This window comes from Amblyomma americanum, chromosome 1, assembly GCF_052857255.1.
Source record: "Amblyomma americanum isolate KBUSLIRL-KWMA chromosome 1, ASM5285725v1, whole genome shotgun sequence".
NCBI classification, from domain to species: domain Eukaryota; kingdom Metazoa; phylum Arthropoda; class Arachnida; order Ixodida; family Ixodidae; genus Amblyomma; species Amblyomma americanum.
The window spans coordinates 205,847,412-205,864,838 of record NC_135497.1 but is presented as its reverse complement, the minus strand read 5'-3'; the positions used below and the strand labels follow the sequence as shown (position 1 = coordinate 205,864,838).

Below are 17,427 nucleotides of genomic sequence, written 5' to 3'. Positions count from 1 at the left end.
AGAAAGCGCATCACGGGCGAGACAAACAACACCCTCGCCCGTATACCTGCCTTCCAGCGAGGCGCGCCGCTAAACTTCGCGATGCGCGATTATCTTGATTTACTGACAGCGCGCTACCACTGGCTACTCCGGCAGTCCTCGCGTGCAGCTGGCCAGGCGCTCGTACAGGGCAGCCAAGTTTCGGATCCCTCCGTGCTACGACAGGTGCGGGCAGGTAGACCGGACGAGGCACGACAGGTTCGCGTGGAAGAGGTGGTTCTGCCTGACGGTTCCATGAGCAGCAGCGCGGCTGTCATCTCTGGCGCTTTTACGCGTCACTTTTCGCGACTATTTGTTTCTGGCGCCAGACGGCGGGGCTCAGCCTCTTTCACTGACGCCGTTCTTAGTTTGTGCGGCCAGTTGACTCAGGTGCCGAGTGATCTATAGGCACACAGCTTAGCGCCCCAGTTAGCTCCAAGGCGCTCTTCGCGACAGTTAAAAGCATGAGCACCGCCTCAGCTCCAGGCCCTGACGGCATTCCCACCAGCTTCTATGCCAGGTTCTACACAGTCCTGGAGGAACACCTTCTCCGGATGGTGAAAGACTTTGTCAGGGATGGTGAGAGGCCGGAGTCTTTTAGAGAGAGCCGTGTAGTGATCATCCTGAAGCCTGGCGGGTGTCCATCTGACCCGCAGGCGTGGCGCCCGATCACTCTGCTTAATGCAGATTACAAGATCGTGGCGCCACTGCTGGCTAAAAGGGTGAGCAAGGTTTTAGCGGTGCTCATAAGCGCTACGCAGACTTGAAGCATGCCCGGACGCTCGGTATTCTCGTCGCTCGCACTAACGCGTGACTTGTTCACGTTCACCTCGAGAACGGGAATACCGGGTTGTTTCGTCTCACTCGATCAGGCGAAAACCTTCGATCGAGTTGAGCACCGCTACCTTTTTGGCGTTCTCGGGGCTTTCAGCTTTCCGGCGGAGTTCGTGGAGCGTTTAGAACGGCTGTAGTCCGACCTTACAGCTCGTTTAATTTTTAACAGGGTGTTAAGCTACCCATTTAGTATATAGCATGGCATTATACAGGGCTGTCCCCTGTCGCTAATGTTATTTGTATTATGCTTAGACCCGCTCCTTCCCCGCATAGCAGTGTCCATCGGTGCACTGATTCCCTTTGGCGGGTCAAGGCCAGGTGAAGGTGTCCGCGTACGCTGACGGCGTGTCCCTGTTTTTTGCGGGACGGCGTTCTTACGTCTTTTTGCGACTTACAGCGAGCTGTACGGCGCCCTGCTTAACAGGGGCAAGAGCAAAGCTCTGCGCTTCGGCGCTTTTGCGTCAGACCTGCTAGGCGATGCGGAGTGGGTCTCGGCAGTGAAAGTGCTAGGCGTAGTGTTCCTCTCCTCAGGGGAGGTAGCCCGCGAGTCATGGACGCAGTTGAGAGCAACCACAGAGCAACGCCTGGCAGTGGCAGCGCGTTTTCGCCCATAGCTATCAGAGCGCGCATTTATTATCAGATCTTCAGTGTGCGCGTCGCTCTTTTACATCGCCCACGTTGCTTGTCCGCCGCGCACTTTTACACGTCGCTTGGCCACAATGTGTGGAGCTTTTTTTCTGGATGGATGTTGTATCTGGCCAAAGATTATCACGCGTGTTATCACTTTGTTACCGTGCGCCGCGTATCTGATCTACGCGGTTAGTGTGCACGTGTGCTATTGTTTCGCTAACCAATGGCATGCCTTGGTTGCACCCAAGCTTCTTTTATAAGGCGAAGCTCCTGAATCGTTTGGCTGTTATGTTCGTGTTGCTGTCCGAATAAATACTTGACTTCAAGGCGTCTCTAGTCAACATGGCGACGAGGATGGGATCGTTCAGGTCGAGGCAACGACCGAGCCTGCAGAAACGACGACGAAGCCATGGCAAACGACAACGTCAATGCTGACCACCACCCTGGGATCTCTGGCCGAGTTCTGTCCAGACTCTGGAAATATCGACGTCTACGTGGAAAGGTTCGACCTGTATTCAACGGCTAAAGAAACAGACGCAAGTAAGAAGTTGCAAGTCTTCTTAACAATCCTGGGTGAAAAGGCTTACGTGACTCTGCGTAGCCTGCTGCTTCCGAAGAAACCCACGGAAGTCAAGCACGAAAAAGCTACAGAAGCTCTCCGAAAGCACTATGCTCCAAAACGGTCTGTGGTTACTGCGCCTTATCACTTCTACCAGCGAAAGCAAGAGCCGAACGAGAGCCTGCAACAGTTCATCGTCGAGCTGAAAAGACTGGCTGCAACGTGTTCGTTCGGAAGTTTTTTGGAAGAAGCGCTCCGAGATCGACTGATTGCGGGAATCGGAACGGATTCGATTCGATGTCGTCTTCTTGCCCTGTCGGACGACGAAGTCACTTGGGAGCGAGTCTGCAAAATCGCCACCGCCTTGGAAACTGCCCAGAAAGACACCCGAGAAATACTACCGGTGGGGTCAACCACCCGTCCTGCCGACGTTTACTGGCATCGGGAACACACCACGCCAGAAAAGCGATACGCAACGAATGACAAGACCGCTAGCAACGAGAATCGGCCCCCCCCAAAACAGCCTAAGGAAGCAACGTGGGAAACTGACTGTTCGCACCTATCATAGATGCGGTGGACTGCACGCGCCAGTGAGTTGTCCTTTTCTCAAAAGTACGTGTTTCAAATGCTCAAAGCCAGGTCATGTTGCGAAAATGTGCAAAACAAAGGTCATGCACAAAGTTCTGGAGACCGTGTCTGCAACCGATTTGCTTGCAGTTTGTACAACGAATAAGGCTCATAGCTCTCCGCCTATTGTGCTTAAAGTAAATGTAAGCGGCAAGCTGTCTCCGATGGAATTGGACACAGGAGTCGCTGTGACCATAATGTCTGAAAGAGACTTCGATGAAAATTTTCCAAACTACCCATGTTCCAAAGATGACGTGCGTCTAGGTGTGTGTATAACGGCACTGCACTCAAAGTGAAAGGCGTTGCGAACGTCGGTGTCTTATCAGGACCGACGCTACAACTGCCCCTGATAGTTGCAAAGCAAGAAAGTGAAGCTCTCATGCCGACGCTTCTAGGTCGCGATTGGATCACAGCGCTTAAAATTGACCTGCACAATGCATTGCAGCAGTTGCAACACGACGTTGATAACGTACAGGATGGCAGGCAGATGGTAGTTGCGGAAGCCGAGAAGAGGTTAAAACAGCTGTACGGTGACGTGTTTGAGCCAGGCTATGGTTCTCTCCAAGGATTCACTGGTAGCATTCAAATGAATAACGATGCGCAACCAACGTTCTGTAAGGCGAGACTAGTTCCATATGCTTTGCGTGAACAAGTGGAGAATGAATTGCGTGACCTTGCGAAAGCTGGTGTGGTGTACAGAGTCAGGCACAGTGCTTGGGCTACACCACTAGTAATCGTGCCAAAGAAAGCAGGTAAAGAGATCAGGATATGTGGTGATTGGATATTGTAAATCGGGGAATCAAAGTCTACCACTATTCACTGCCTCTACCGGAGGACATATTCCCATCACTGGGCTGCCGCGGTGGCTGAGTTGTTATGGCGCTCGGCTGCTGGCCCGAAAGACCCGGGTTCGATCCCGGCTGCGGCGGTCGAATTTCGATGGAGGCGAAATTCTAGAGGCCCGTGTACTGTGCGATGTCAGTGCACGTTAAAGAACCCCAGGTGGTCGAAATTTCCGGAGCCCTTCACTACGGCGTCTCTCATAGCCTGAGTCGCTTTGGGACGTTAAACCCTCATAAACCAAACCATATTCCCATCACTGGTTGGCGGAACCGTGTTCACTTCATTGGATTTGTCGAAAGCTTACCTGCAGCTTGAGCAGGATGAGCAGGCACACGAACTGCTCACGGTGAATACGCACATGGGACTTTTCAGGTTTCGGCGATTGCTTTACGGAGTGGCAAGCGCACCCGAAATGTTTCAGGCCGTGATGGACCAGGTTCTACAAAGCATCCCTGGCACTGCCTGCTACCTGGATGATGTGTTAATGGGGAACCTGCGCTGCCAAGGTGGCACTGCAACTGTTTCATTCGGTGACTCAAATCTGCTTTTGTTAGTCGCTTGGGCCACTGCAAACGCGAGAACACATTCTGCGCGATTAGATACCCGCGTTTGGCTGACAGCATTCATTGCCTAGCTTCTCTCGGCGTAGCCCAGATAGCTAAAGCACGGCATGTGCGCCTTCAACAGAGCGCGGAGGCTCACGCCAATAAGCGCCTGTAGGTGGCACGGAAAAGAACTAAGAGTATTGAGAACTGATTAAACACTCATTACCGGGACTAATATACGCCGATGATATAGTGCTAATGGCTGACAACAAGGAAGATTTACAGAAGTTGATAGACATATGTGGTACAGAGGGAGATAGCTTGGGTTTCAGGTTTAGTAAGGAAAAATCTGCAGTCATGATATTTAATGATGAAGTCGGCGAGCATAGAATACAGGAATTCACGCTAGAAGTAGTGGATGAGTACAAGTATCTTGGGGTGGGGATAAATAACGGTGCTGAGTATCTGACAGACCATGAAAATTATGTAATGAATAAAGCTAGTAGGAATGCAGCTGTCATGAAAAATAGGGCACTGTGGAATTACAATAGGTATGAAGTGGTAAGAGGGATCCGGAAAGGAGTGATGGTTCCTAGCCGGAATTTCGGTAATGCGGTCCTGTGCATGAGACCAGATGTTCAAGCAAGGTTAGAAATTAAACAACGTGCGTAGGGAGGCTAGCTTTGGGAGCGCATGGCAATACACCAAATCAGGTGGTACAAGGTGATATGGGATGGGCGTCGTTCGAGAGCAGAGAAGCTAGCAGTTAAGATAGCATTTGAGGAGCGATTGAGAAAAATGGGGGAAAAGCAGTGGGCTAGGAAAGTTTTCAGATACCTGTATATAAGGAATGTTGATACGAAATGGAGAATGCGAACTAGAAAATTGACAAGCAAATATCTGGACAGCCGTAGGGGGGCAAATCAGCAATTATCGGTTAAGAAAAAGGTTAAAGAAACAGAGCTCTGTGGAAAACAGGGATGCTGACGAAATCAGCACTGGGAACATACAGGATTTTTATGCAGGAAATTGCCGAAGAAAATATCTATGATAATTGTAAGGGAAGCTCTTTGTTGTTTGAGGCCAGGACGGGAGTTTTGCGGACTAAGACAAATAGAGTCAGGTACCACAAGATAGACACGTTGTGCGTTGCGTGCGGAGAGGAGGAGGAACCGGCTGAACACTTGATACTTTTCTGTAAAGGGCTTTACCCTACAGTGGAAATCAGCGGTGCTGATTTATCCAAGGAATTGGGGTTTAAGGACCGTGAAAGGAAAGTAGATTTTAAGCGGGTAGAAATAGCCAAGCGAAGGTTCTCTGATTAGTGGCTAAAATCATGAGAAGAGTAAAATTTCATAAGGCATGGCTAGGTGGCTTGAGCCACCGTCCGATTTAAAGAGCTCAGCCGTATCCATCCGTCCGTCCGTCCGTCCGTCCATCGATCCATCCATCCATCCATCCATCCATCCATCCATCCATCCATCCATCCATCCATCCATCCATCCATCCATCCATCCATCCATCCATCCATCCATCCATCCATCCATCCATCCATCCATCCATCCATCCATCCATCCATCCATCCATCCAGTACTACCCAAAACTTCTTGCTCTTCTCGCTAGGCAGTGTGTTATGGCGCTGCAATCGGCACCGCAGGTTCCCCATATCCGGCAAAAACCTGAAAGAGTGCTATCAGCGTTCCGAGCAAGTGCTACAAGCTCTCAGTAAGCACGGCATTCGTGTAAACTCAGGCAAATGTAAATTTTACCAAGAAAGTGTTTGTTACTTGGGGCACGAGCTGGACAAGAACGGCGTATACACAGCAGCGGAAAAAGTGAAGGTGATTCGAGAAGCGCCAAAACCAAGTAATACATGACTCAACTAAAGGCATTTTTGGGCCTAGTAAACTACTACGCCAAATTTTTGCCTGATCTAGCAAACTTTCTAGAACCTCTCCACCAATTGTTTCTTAAGGGCAGCACATGGAAATGATCGAGCCAGTGTGATGCATGTTTCAATCGCTGGGAAAACTCTATCAGTGAAGACATGGTCTTGGAACTGTACGATGTAACGAAGGAAGTACATCTGACATGTGACACTTCTGCTTATGGCTTAGGCGCAGTGCTATCGCACGTGGTTGAGGGCGCAGAGCGACCGATAGCGTTTTTTATCGCGAACAATGACCCCGGCCGAGCGTAACTACGCACAGTTGGAAAAAGAAGCCCTCGCAGTTGTTTTTGGAGTTAAGAAATTTCATAAATATCTGTACGGACGTAGTTTCAATGTGATCACTGATCACCAGTCACTCGCGGTCATTTTTTAGGCAAAGCACGACATAAATGCGGTAGCTGCAGCTCGTGTGCACCTCTGGGGAATTTTTCTTGGAAACTACAACTTTCGCATTGTGCACAGAACAGGAACAAAGATAGCCAATGCAGATGGATTGTCACGCCTTCCAGTGGCAGAAACCGGTGATGAAGCACAAGATTTTTTTTTATTTTTCGCCTGTGAGTAACCTCCCCTTAACTGCGAAAGATATCGAGCGTGAAACCGTGAAAGATTCAGTTCTCAGCGCTGTTCGTGAAATGGTATGGCACGGATGGCCACGTGCTGTAGACGCTCCTTATCAACCTTTCTCCGTGAGGCGATTTGAACTTTCACTAGATTGCGGTTGTCTGGTGTGGAACAACAGAGTTTTGATACCACAGTCGCTTCAAAGGGAAATCATGTGTTTGCTGCATGAGCAACACATTGGCATTACGAAGATGAACGCACTAGCAAGGTCAATGGTTTGGTGGCCGCTGATAGACAACTGCGTGGAACAAACTGTGAAGCAGTGTGAAATTTGTCAAAGCGCAAAATCTCTGGGGTCGCTAGGCCCACTGTCATCTTGGAAGTGGTGCACAAACTGTTGGGAGAGAGTACATTTAGACTTTGCAGAAAAAGAAAACAAGGTGTTTCTTTTAGCTGTCGATTCCTATGCTAAATTGTTGGAAATAAGTCATGACGTCAACTACCGCGCAATATACGATCGAAACAGAGCGCTCGTTGTTCGCAAGTCACGGTCTACCACCAGAGGTAGTCACAGATAACGGGCCGCAACTTCGCTCGACACAGTCTCATGAATTTTTGTTGGCAAACGGGGTTCAGCACCTGCTTACTCCCTCATATCACCCTCAGTCGAACGGGTCGGCAGAACGTGCTGTCCAAACAGTGAAACAGTCGCTGTTAAAGCAGTTGCGAGAAGATCAGCGCAATAAAAGTTCCAGGTCACTGCAGAACAGAATCTACAATTTTCTGTTTGGTTATAGAACAACGCCGCATACATTCACCGGCCAAACACCAGCTCAACTCTTTTTGAGGAGCAAGTTGCGCACAAGGTTATCGTTATTGAAACCAAATCTGCAAGATACAATAAATGCCAAATCGGAGAGGAATGTCCGCAGCGCAACCAAGCGGAGGAGTTCACCTAGAGTATTTTCTGTTGGTGATGCAGTGTTTGTGCGTTCAGTACGTAGGGAACAGGTGAAGTGGCGTCCAGGCAAGGTCGTGGATGTGAAATCGGCAATGACTTGCCTTGTGGTTGTGGATGGACAGACACGGTTTGTGCATGTGGTTCACTTGCGACATTCTTGTGTAAAGCCTACTGTTGTAAAAGAAAATGGTCTCGCTTTACCACTTGCAAGCGACCTGCTGGAAAGTGAACGTTTCCTTGCACCCACCTCAAACCGGCCAGTGTTGGATCGAAGAGATGGTTCTCCACTCGCACGTGGAGTCCAAAGTACATCAACGTCGGAACAAAGCGATGCCGGTTCACCTGTGCTATCCAGGCGCAGCACTCGTGGTAAGCGGAAGCCAGACCATCTGATGTATGACAGATTCTGATTATCACGCGTGTTATCACTTTTTTACCGTGCGCCGCGTATCTGATGTACACCGTTAGTGTGCACGTGTGCTATTGTATCACTAACCAATGGCATGCCTCGGTTGCACCCAGGCTTCCTTTATAAGGCGAAGCCCTTGAATCGTTTGGCTGTTATGTTCGTGTTGCTGTCCGAATAAATACTTGAATTTAAGGCGTCTCTGCTCAACAGCGGGAAAGACGGAGACCGTCGCACGCGCGCTTCTCCGCCTTCCCACGCGCATGGTTGCGTTCAGCCTGCCGAACCTGCGCACAATGTGCAGCGTCCTTGCTGTCCGAGGCGTCCGCGACCTGGTCAACGCCACCGACTACCCGGGGAGAGGGCGTCTCTCCTACCTTCTCGGGACGTCGCGGCGCCTCTTTTTTGGTCTTTTAGTAGGTCCTACAGCCGAAGAGCAGCCGAGGTTTTTTCGTCGGATGGCCGAGACTCTCACCGCCACCCTGCCCGAAGTCGACGTTTCCCAGAGGCAGGCCTCCCGCGTTTGCGAGCTCCATGCAATACAGGAGGCTACCCCACAGCAGGTATAGAGCGGAGCAGGCGGGTGCGGTGGCGAGACTTGACGTCTCAATCTCTTCCTCGAGACGTCCGTGACTTCGGCTGGCTGCGAGGCTGGAGGGTCTTGCCCAGGACAGTGCGCAACGCAGCGTGGGGCATCTCTCCTTCTTCGCGGTGCCCGCAGTGCGGCGGAACGGAAACCTTTGAGCATGCGCTATTTAAGTGCGTTGTGGCGCCCAATTTTTGGCGACTGATGTCGCGTATGTTTCGTCTGTCGCTCGACTCGCGCACGAGGCCGCGCGACACATTTGCGCGGCTGTTCTGTGTTGGTGCTTTTACTTTGTGGCGCCAGAGAGGCGTCTCTTCCTTACAGGGCTGACATCAACGGGCCATGTTTCCGGTGCTGCAGCGTGTCCGAGCGCGCCTGTTTGAACAGGTGTGCTTAGACAGGGTGCTGTAGGAAGAAGAGTTCCTGCTACGGTGGAGCTCTCGCTTGATCGTCGCAAGAGGGGGCCGTGTGACGGTGCGGCTCCTGCCGTATTGAGTGGTGCGCGCAAGTGATGTGCGTGATGTTTGTGTGTGGTTCCCTCCCGCGTGCTTCCCCGCACTTGTGAACCTTCTTGAACCCTGTGTTTTTGGACACTTTTGCTCCTTGTGTACGTGTGTCTGTGCCGGGAGACATTATAGTCGCTGTTCTGTATTTTTTGTACGAGCGAGGGACGGCTGTCTCTTATCAGATCTGTGTCCAATAAACTTCCCTTAAAACTCGTAATAGGATATTTTTCTGTGTGTGTGGGGGGGAGGAGGGCACAACCAATTTTAATGGGTGCCATCTTGGATTCTAGAAACCGAAACTATGCCGCCATTTCGTCCCCTGACGTCATACTCGCATAGTTCCACCTCTACCCAGCATATTGGACCGTGAAGTAATCATTGGCACGCGGCAGGTGGTTGTTTCTACAATACTATTGTAGGTGGCGCTCCAAGTCTCAATGCGAAATGTTTTGTTTTCTAGTTGCTGCCACAGATCGCGCTTTGACCTCAGGGTGGTAGCAGACCCCACGAAATCACGAAACGTGATGAGTAAGAGCTCACGCTCTTAGAAACCAGGACGTTTTTTTAACTGCAACCTGAATGTAAACTACTACCCGCCAGGTTTAGATTCATTTAAGGACATAGGCTAAAAACGGCAGTAGTTGAAAGACGATCGTGAGAAAAACGCTTACTAGATAGCATCGGGTGCAAGATTTACGTTCCCGAAACGCGTTCAAGCTCAAAATTCAAGCAAATAAATTAAAAAGCACTGAGATGGACGTATGAAAACGAAGTTTCAATCTATGGCCCGTATTTTTCGCTTTTGCTTAAAGGGGCGCAAAATAAAGTTGCGGTATGCCTAGGATGTTAAAGGATGCCGCTTCAGAAATATCCTCCACCAAGGAATTTTTTGGAGCGTTTGTAGAAGCTGAGTTATCTGCAGCCAAAATTTCAATTTCCGCGTCTTCGAGCTTTGCTCTCTAATCTCGCGACTTTTTACACACTGAAATGCTGGCGCTCCTCCGCCGGCTGCCGACGCGTGCGGGAATCCACCGGGGGGCGGAGGAGCTTCCTGACCCGCCAGAGTAGCCGCGACCATGGTAGATGCGTGGCGTCTGAATTGGTTGCAACGTAATGAGCGCTGCAATGACGTGTTCCGCCCGGTACCGCTGGTCGCTGCGAGGCATGGAAGCGCGGTTTAAAAGAAAAAAAAAAGACATTGTAAATTATCGACTCGCTTCTGTGGTCTTGTACGTGGCATGAACGCTTGGTGGCCTGTACGCCACATAATGCAAGTATTTTATAGCAAGCCTCAAACACCCTTTTCAGGGAACCTTGAACTTCTCAACGTGCGCATAGAGCCGCTCGGGTTAGCGATCGATTAAAGGATATCGAGCTCACATTGCAACGAAAGAATCCTCTACCAGTGCTTTATCTTGAGCCCTTTCTGCCGACTCCAGTTAATTTTGACGCGCTCTCTGCAAAGTGAGCCATAGACGCCGCTATGAACGCCGCTGGAGCGCGTTTCAATTTTAATTGCATCTAGTGCTCTGCATTGATATCATTACGTTGTCACACATTTCGCCGTCCGCTCCTTCCCTTACCAAAGTAAAGTTAGACCGATTGCTGAAGAAGACTTCTTAAGCTTCTGTCTTTTTCATTTCCTTTTCCATACTGCCAAACTGGCGCATTATAGAGGTATATTGAGCCGCACATAACACCCAAAAGAATACAACGACAGCAAAAACTGATGCGTTGCAATGTCAAGACTTCTTTTTCAAATTTTTCATTTGGTGCGTTATAAAGTTCAGTTCCAAATGCTAAGAAAATTTGTCAAATTATTTGGCTAGCTTATTATGCAGACCTGTTAATCATTTTTTCAAATCACTGCAGTAAGATAGAACCTTACATGTATTGCTAGTCAGTTGCAACCTTTGCAAGTTTTCTTGAAAAAGAAGAGGGCGAGTGGACTGCTGTATTACTGCTGCGGATGCTGATAATTTCAGATGGGCATAACGGAAGGTAAGTGTAGGCGTTGGTCGGCTGCTTCAATCAATAGTCAGCTCAAGAAGGATCATTTCAGCTCGAACTCGAACATAAGTCTGAATGCTTTCAACTGCACTGAGTTCATACGAATCGAATCCTGAGTGAGTTTAAGAGAGGCTATGCCCGAATGAGTGACTTTGGGTATCGTGTGACTGAGTCAAGCAGAGATTATGAATTACATTCGAGCGCACTTATAACAAAGCCGACGGTGGCGCGGATTTAGTTCGTTCTACCCGCAGTTCATTCGCAAGAAGACTTCTCATATTATAACCAAATATACAGTATGTGCAATTGGTAGCTGCCTCTGTAAAATTACCGTTATGCATATCAGTTTCTTCAAATGCAGTCCTAACACGAAACTTTTCGAGCTCGCCAACGCTGCCATGTGCTCCTTGACGAGGCGCTGCGGCCTACAAGTTGCATTAAGGACACGAATTACTTATTGCAGTTGAAGCGTTGACGGTAATCGCTGGCAGGTCGACGTCCTCGAAGAGGAGAAGCGGCGCCTCGTGCCCTAGCTGCACGTCTATACCAAGGCCCTTCTCCTGAACCTGCACCCCCTCTCAGTGCTGCACCCCCTCCCCCCCGTACCTCTTCAGCAACGCCGTGTCGTCACCATCTCGGTAAAACTGTAAATATGCAGTGCCAGATCTAGCGCAGCGCTTTTGCGCGCAGTACGTACTGTTGGGTGCGAAAGGGGTATATAACACTCGCAGTGGCATGGCTCAGCGCTCTTGTAACCCCTTTTGGCTTCGGCGTTTACACCAAGCTAGAGCGTCGCTCATGGAAATGAGTGAAATAACATGCCTCTGGATGAAACGGTTACCTCCTCATCTGTCTGGATAGTAGGCGCTGCTGGAAAGGGGCGCGGCAATCACGTCTAACAAAGCTGAAGTGTTAAACACCACTTTTGTTCCCAACAGTGCGTTTCTGTGCACGCGACAGAGAGAGAGACAAACCAAAAGGCAAGGAGGTTAAGTAGCAGCGCCCGGTATGCTACCCCACACGTGGGAAGGAGAATGGAGGAAGAGGTAGAAAGGGAGAGAACAAAGGGAGATGAACACTTTTCCACATGTCCGTTGGCCATTACTTGCAGGGTGCACAGGGCACACACTGATAGTTCACAACCCTGCACTCAGTCCTGCACGCGAGAGCATCGCATAAGACGGAGAGCCGAAGCGCAGGCGAAACACGCCACGCGACCAGGTTGGCTAGCAAAGCATACCACGTGACCTGCATTCAAACTTATCGGATCGCTGCCATTAGTAAATCGCCGAACACGGGCAGTGCTTTCGCATTACTATTATGTAGTATGTGTCTCCAACTAACCCACCAGTCCACCACTTCTGTAGTTCATTTCTTCTTCATTGAGCTCTGTTGTGTGTACACTTCCACCAGCCGATGTGTCAACCTCATCGCGTTCACAATAGTGGTAGTGGTGCGCTTCTCTGTCTGTATTTGCGTCTGCGCTAAACTTTCAGCAGTATGTACCACCAACTAGCCCACCATTCAACACACTTCTGATTCAGCACCTTGTCGCCCGTCCACGCGCTATTCGCCCGCGGTTAACTGAAATTTCAGGGCCGCCTTTTTTATTCCGTCTTTATGGTCGCCACGTTTATTTATTTGTTAACTGCGTCGTCGATAGGCATTACAGCACTGGGGTCACTTTCAGAATCACAACAACAACACATCATGCAATTAACGCGTGAAAAAGTCCGCATTTGATGCAACAATAACAATATGTCGTGGCAAAGCATTCTATTCATAGATTGATCTTAAAAAGAACGCATAACGGAGAAAGTCACCTCTTAAAGGAAGTTCATAAAGTTTTAAACTGTTGTTCTTCCTCTTTGAAGCATAGGACAGCGATTTTAGTTACTTTTCGTTGTCTATACCAGTTTTATAAGAATAAATATTGCGCAAAAATTTCGACCTCAGATTTCTTCTGCGATGTTTAAGCTCTGCACATTAAAGATTGCTTTTGCTTTCTGACATGCTAAATTTCCGCTCGTAATTTCCGAGAACAAAACGCACTGCCCTATTCTGAATCTTTCCAGTTGGTCTACAAGCTCATTCGTGCATGGGTTCCAACAGACGAAGGCGCATTGAAGTATCACGCGGATATGAGTAAAGTATAATTCTTTCAAGTGTTTGGAAAAATCGCTAAAGTTTCCTCTTAAGAAACCTAACACACCAGCAGCTTTCTTCACAATGAATTAAGTATATTTTGACCACCACATGTCACCTGCAGTAAGATAAACGCTTAGGTACTGAAATTTTGCGCTTTGTTCAAGGCCATATCGTTGATAGTACACGTTTAAGACGAATAAGGGAGCTTCCTTGAAAAGTTGGCATATTTTGGTACTAAGGGAGTAACTACTCATTGACATCCACCCGAGCGCAGCCATACGGCTACCAAGGAAAGCTACACAGCTTTCTCAGAAACTTCGTAGTTAAAGAAAAATTCTTCCTGGTCCGGGGTTGCAACCCGGGACCACCGCTTCACCGGAGCAGTCACTCTACCCACTGAGCTAACCGGGACGGCAAGCTTATGGTAGGGCGAGAGCGATTTGGTCAAGAACTCGAAGTGGGAGCAGTGTTGGTCAAATGTTTTAGGGGAGTCCCCCAAGGTGGAGTAGACTTGTAATAACGGAGTAACTACTCATTGACATCCACCCGAGCGCAGCCATACGGCTGCAAAGGGAAGCTATACAGCTTTCTCAGATACTTCGTAGTTAAAGAAAAATTCGTCCTGGTCCGAGGTTTGAACCCGGGACCACCGCTTCACCGGAGCTGTCGCTCTACCAACGGAGCTAACTGGGGCGGCAAGCTTATGGTAGGGCGGGAGCGAATTGATCAGTAACTCGAAGTGGTAGCAGTGTTGGTCAAATGTTTTAGGGTCAATGTTTTAGGGTCAATGTTGTTCAATGTTTTAGTACACCTTTAGTATCTTTTAGTATACATTTTTTTAGTATTTAAAGTCGTGTCCCACTTAGGCATAACCTATATGCCTTGAGCAAATAAACATCGCTTAAAATAAAATAACAACAAAAGAGAGGAACTGACCCTACAATAAATTTTTTCAGAAGTCACACAAGGGCTATATAGACGTTTATTATATGCGTATGCTCATCAACTGATTGTGGTTGACGGCTACCTATATAATCCTCCTGTGATTTATTCTGAAATACAGTTGAAAGTAGCGTCAGTCCCGTCTCTTCTGTCGTCTTTGTCTTTTTTGCTCTATTTCCTAGAAACGCCAGCCAACTAGCAAAAACCAAGCTTTTGCTGCTTTATCTAAATCATCTTTCACGTTTTGCATGTCACGTGTACTGTCTTTAACTCAGTAAATTCACACAGTCGTCTGCGAAAATTATGAATAAGGAAGTAGCATTGACATTAATATCATTCACATATAACAAAAAAAGGAGCGACCTCAGAATAGAACCCCGGGGGCGCCAGAAGTGACAGGACCGTAGCTCGAGGAGCGACCACCAACGACTACACACTGCTGCCGTAGGGACAGGTACTCGGAAATCCAAGTGATAGGCTGATAGCACTATTAATGAGATTGTAGACGTGTAAATTAGAGACAAGGTGATCATGAGCAACAACATCTAATGCTCTCTGGAAGTCCAGAAAAATACAGCCAAAAACCTTTGTTCATCAACAGCAACTCCGAGGTCATACGTAAACTCCACCAACTGTGTAGAGCAGGACGAACCTTGACGAAATCCGTGGTGTGCTGGGTTAAGTAAATTATGTTTGACGAGATTTGGCATGCAAATGTGAATGACATGCTCCATTGTCTCGCAAGCTATACTTTTTGAGACACAGGCCTATAATTATCCACAAACTTTATCGGTCTATGCGGCTGGATCAAGGTGCCAGCTGCCGATGGCAAATGCTCCCCAGGTTGGAATTCTCGGCCATTTTTGATAGTTGGGCACGACCCGAGCTAATTTCCAGGTTGTTGCAGAGTTCCTTCTTGCAAGTTCTTTTCAAATAAACGCGTAACTGAGTGCAATGACAATGTCTCAGAACAGTTTTTGGTAACTATTGAAGGCAAGTCATCTGGGCCGCTTGCAACTGTCGGTATCATATTAAGCAATAACTTACGAATACCTATTGTATTCAAGTCCACGGTAGAAAGGCGGTAAGCAGATGCTTTCTTGACTCTCACAAACTGAACAAGAGAGTGGAAAGCCTCAGTGTGCATGCCAACGTTTCACCAAAAGGGCTCGTCTATGTCCGGGCAAAGCGTTTATCATTGGCAGAATTTAAATCGGACCTTCACTTCGAGGAGGAAGAGCTGGTGAGGGGGAGGGGAGCGTGAAGTGGGAATGGTGTGAGGATGGAGAGGGTTAATCTTGTCCGGGCACGATGGCTGCTAAAGAGGATTAACCGGTTGACCTGCAAAGATGAAAAGAAAAAGGCCAGCTCAGTAGAAGGGACTCTTGGGGGGAGGGGGGGGGGCGGGGGGGGGGGGGGGGTAGAGCATGGAGAGATAGCGAACGTCAGCTTTAAAGGCCGTATGTTCAGCTGCGACAAGTGACTTGGCATGACTGGCTGCATTGACCCGAAAAACTCAAATAAAGGAATTAAGTGGCAGGGCAGAACGAAATACCGGGGACCAAAATATAAAAAAATGGAAGGAAAAGAACAAAATGGGGACGGGTTCGGACAAAGCCCGATTGTAGGGAGTGGAAAGGAGTGTGGAAACCAGGGGTTCCTGAGAAATGATGGGTCGATGTACAGGGCATAAGATTAAAGTAGAACGATAAAATAAATGAGGAGAGAAAAAAAGAAAAGCCCGGGGAAAAAGGAGATTGAGTGGGAAAGGATAGGTCGCGGAGGAGGGGTAGGGTGAAAAAAAACGATAAAGCTGTAATGTGAAGTACTGGTAAAACCTCTGACCATGTGCAGGACCTTTTTAAATAATTCGCCAGTGCCGGAATGTGCCTGAGAGATTCTAAGTTTCCTCTGGATACGCTAGCGGGAAGCGAAATTTCGACAGCGGGAGGAGTTTACGGCGCCTCGTTCGCTATAACCGAATAGCGAGGCCTTGGTTCTTATGCGTATCTGCGAAGCAGTGTCATTAGGCTAATACATGTTTGGATGGTAGCATCTCTTTCGCTCTTAATATGCGAGCCTTCGTTGCAACTGCCGTTGTTATAAGTGGCCTCGACTGTAATGTATTGACGCCTGAAAACCTACTGTCCGGAACGAGACCATATTTGATAAAAGACTTGAGGCGCAGAACAGAACAGTACGCATGTCAGAACAGTACGCATGTCAAGAAAATTTGGGACATTTCTTGCGGTTTTTTTTCGGAGGAGGGGGGGTAGTCAAATCGGACGATGTATTCTGAGTTAAAATTCGGGTACAAATCGGTTAAATTCAGTAAAAATATTTGTGCCTCTGTATTTTTGGGACATTTTTTCATAGAGACAATTTACCGTAAGCACGCATTTGTGCGGGTCATGAATGATCTGTTGTTTGTTGATTATTTGACAACAATATTAAATTGGCTGGTGACGCTAGAAAACGTTTATCTAAATCGCCTCTTTTTTATCTGGTTTATTGCAGAATTTCGTCGCGTACGTTACGATTTCCTGCACACCACTTCCGGGTGTGCTCAAGACCTGCCTGCCTATGTGTGTACACTGCGAAACAATTAATTCAAGATCCCGACCGCGGCAGTCGAACTTCGATGGAGGCGAAATTCTAGAGGCCCGCGTACTGTGCGATGTCAGTGCACGTTAAAGAACCCCAGGTGGTCAAATTTCCGGAGCCTGTCACTACGGCGTCCCTCATAGCCTGAGTCGCTTTGGGACGTTAAGCCCCCATAAACAAAACCAATTACTTCAACATCACAGTGCCCATTTTAGGTGCAGAAGAGCCTTCGAGCAGGATGTCATTAGCGTCGGTAGCGCTTGATACTGTGATGTCACGAAGGTATCTGCCCAGTACCTGCGTTTTGTCCCCTGGCGTCTGAAACGAACGTGTCAAATTTATTCTTAAATAAAGCAGCGTTTCAAATAACAAGCGTTGAAACGGTTTAAAATCGTCAGTTGCATTGAAACAGCGCTCTGGAATAAGCGCAAGATGTCTGTTCATTTTCGTGCAATGACTTCAGTCTTATGCACTGGAAAACTACGCCCTCCAGAAGGCACGTTTTCGGGGAGAAATAGGGTTTAACTAGATTTTTAAGAAATCCGTTGTGTGTGCAAGAAAACGAAAGGCACTACATACAGGGTGTTTCACCTAAGGCTGTACAATGTTTTAAAAAAAATACGCTTTTTGAGTTATAAGAGTGCTTTTTCGACATAGTAGTGTGATCGGTGTAGTGCATTAAAATACAGCCTA

The 17,427-nt window shown here is 48.3% G+C and overlaps 1 protein-coding gene across 1 annotated transcript in view; it reads left to right on the top strand.

The window, feature by feature from the left end:
* Positions 1-482: 482 nt before the first annotated feature.
* LOC144115536 (uncharacterized) overlaps positions 483-17,427 on the top strand; it is a 52,692-nt gene continuing 35,747 nt past the window's right edge. The window contains exons 1-2 of the mRNA XM_077649966.1: positions 483-597; positions 1,810-2,444. Coding sequence (XP_077506092.1) covers positions 483-597; positions 1,810-2,444 — 750 coding nt within the window. The remainder of the gene's footprint in view (positions 598-1,809; positions 2,445-17,427) is intronic.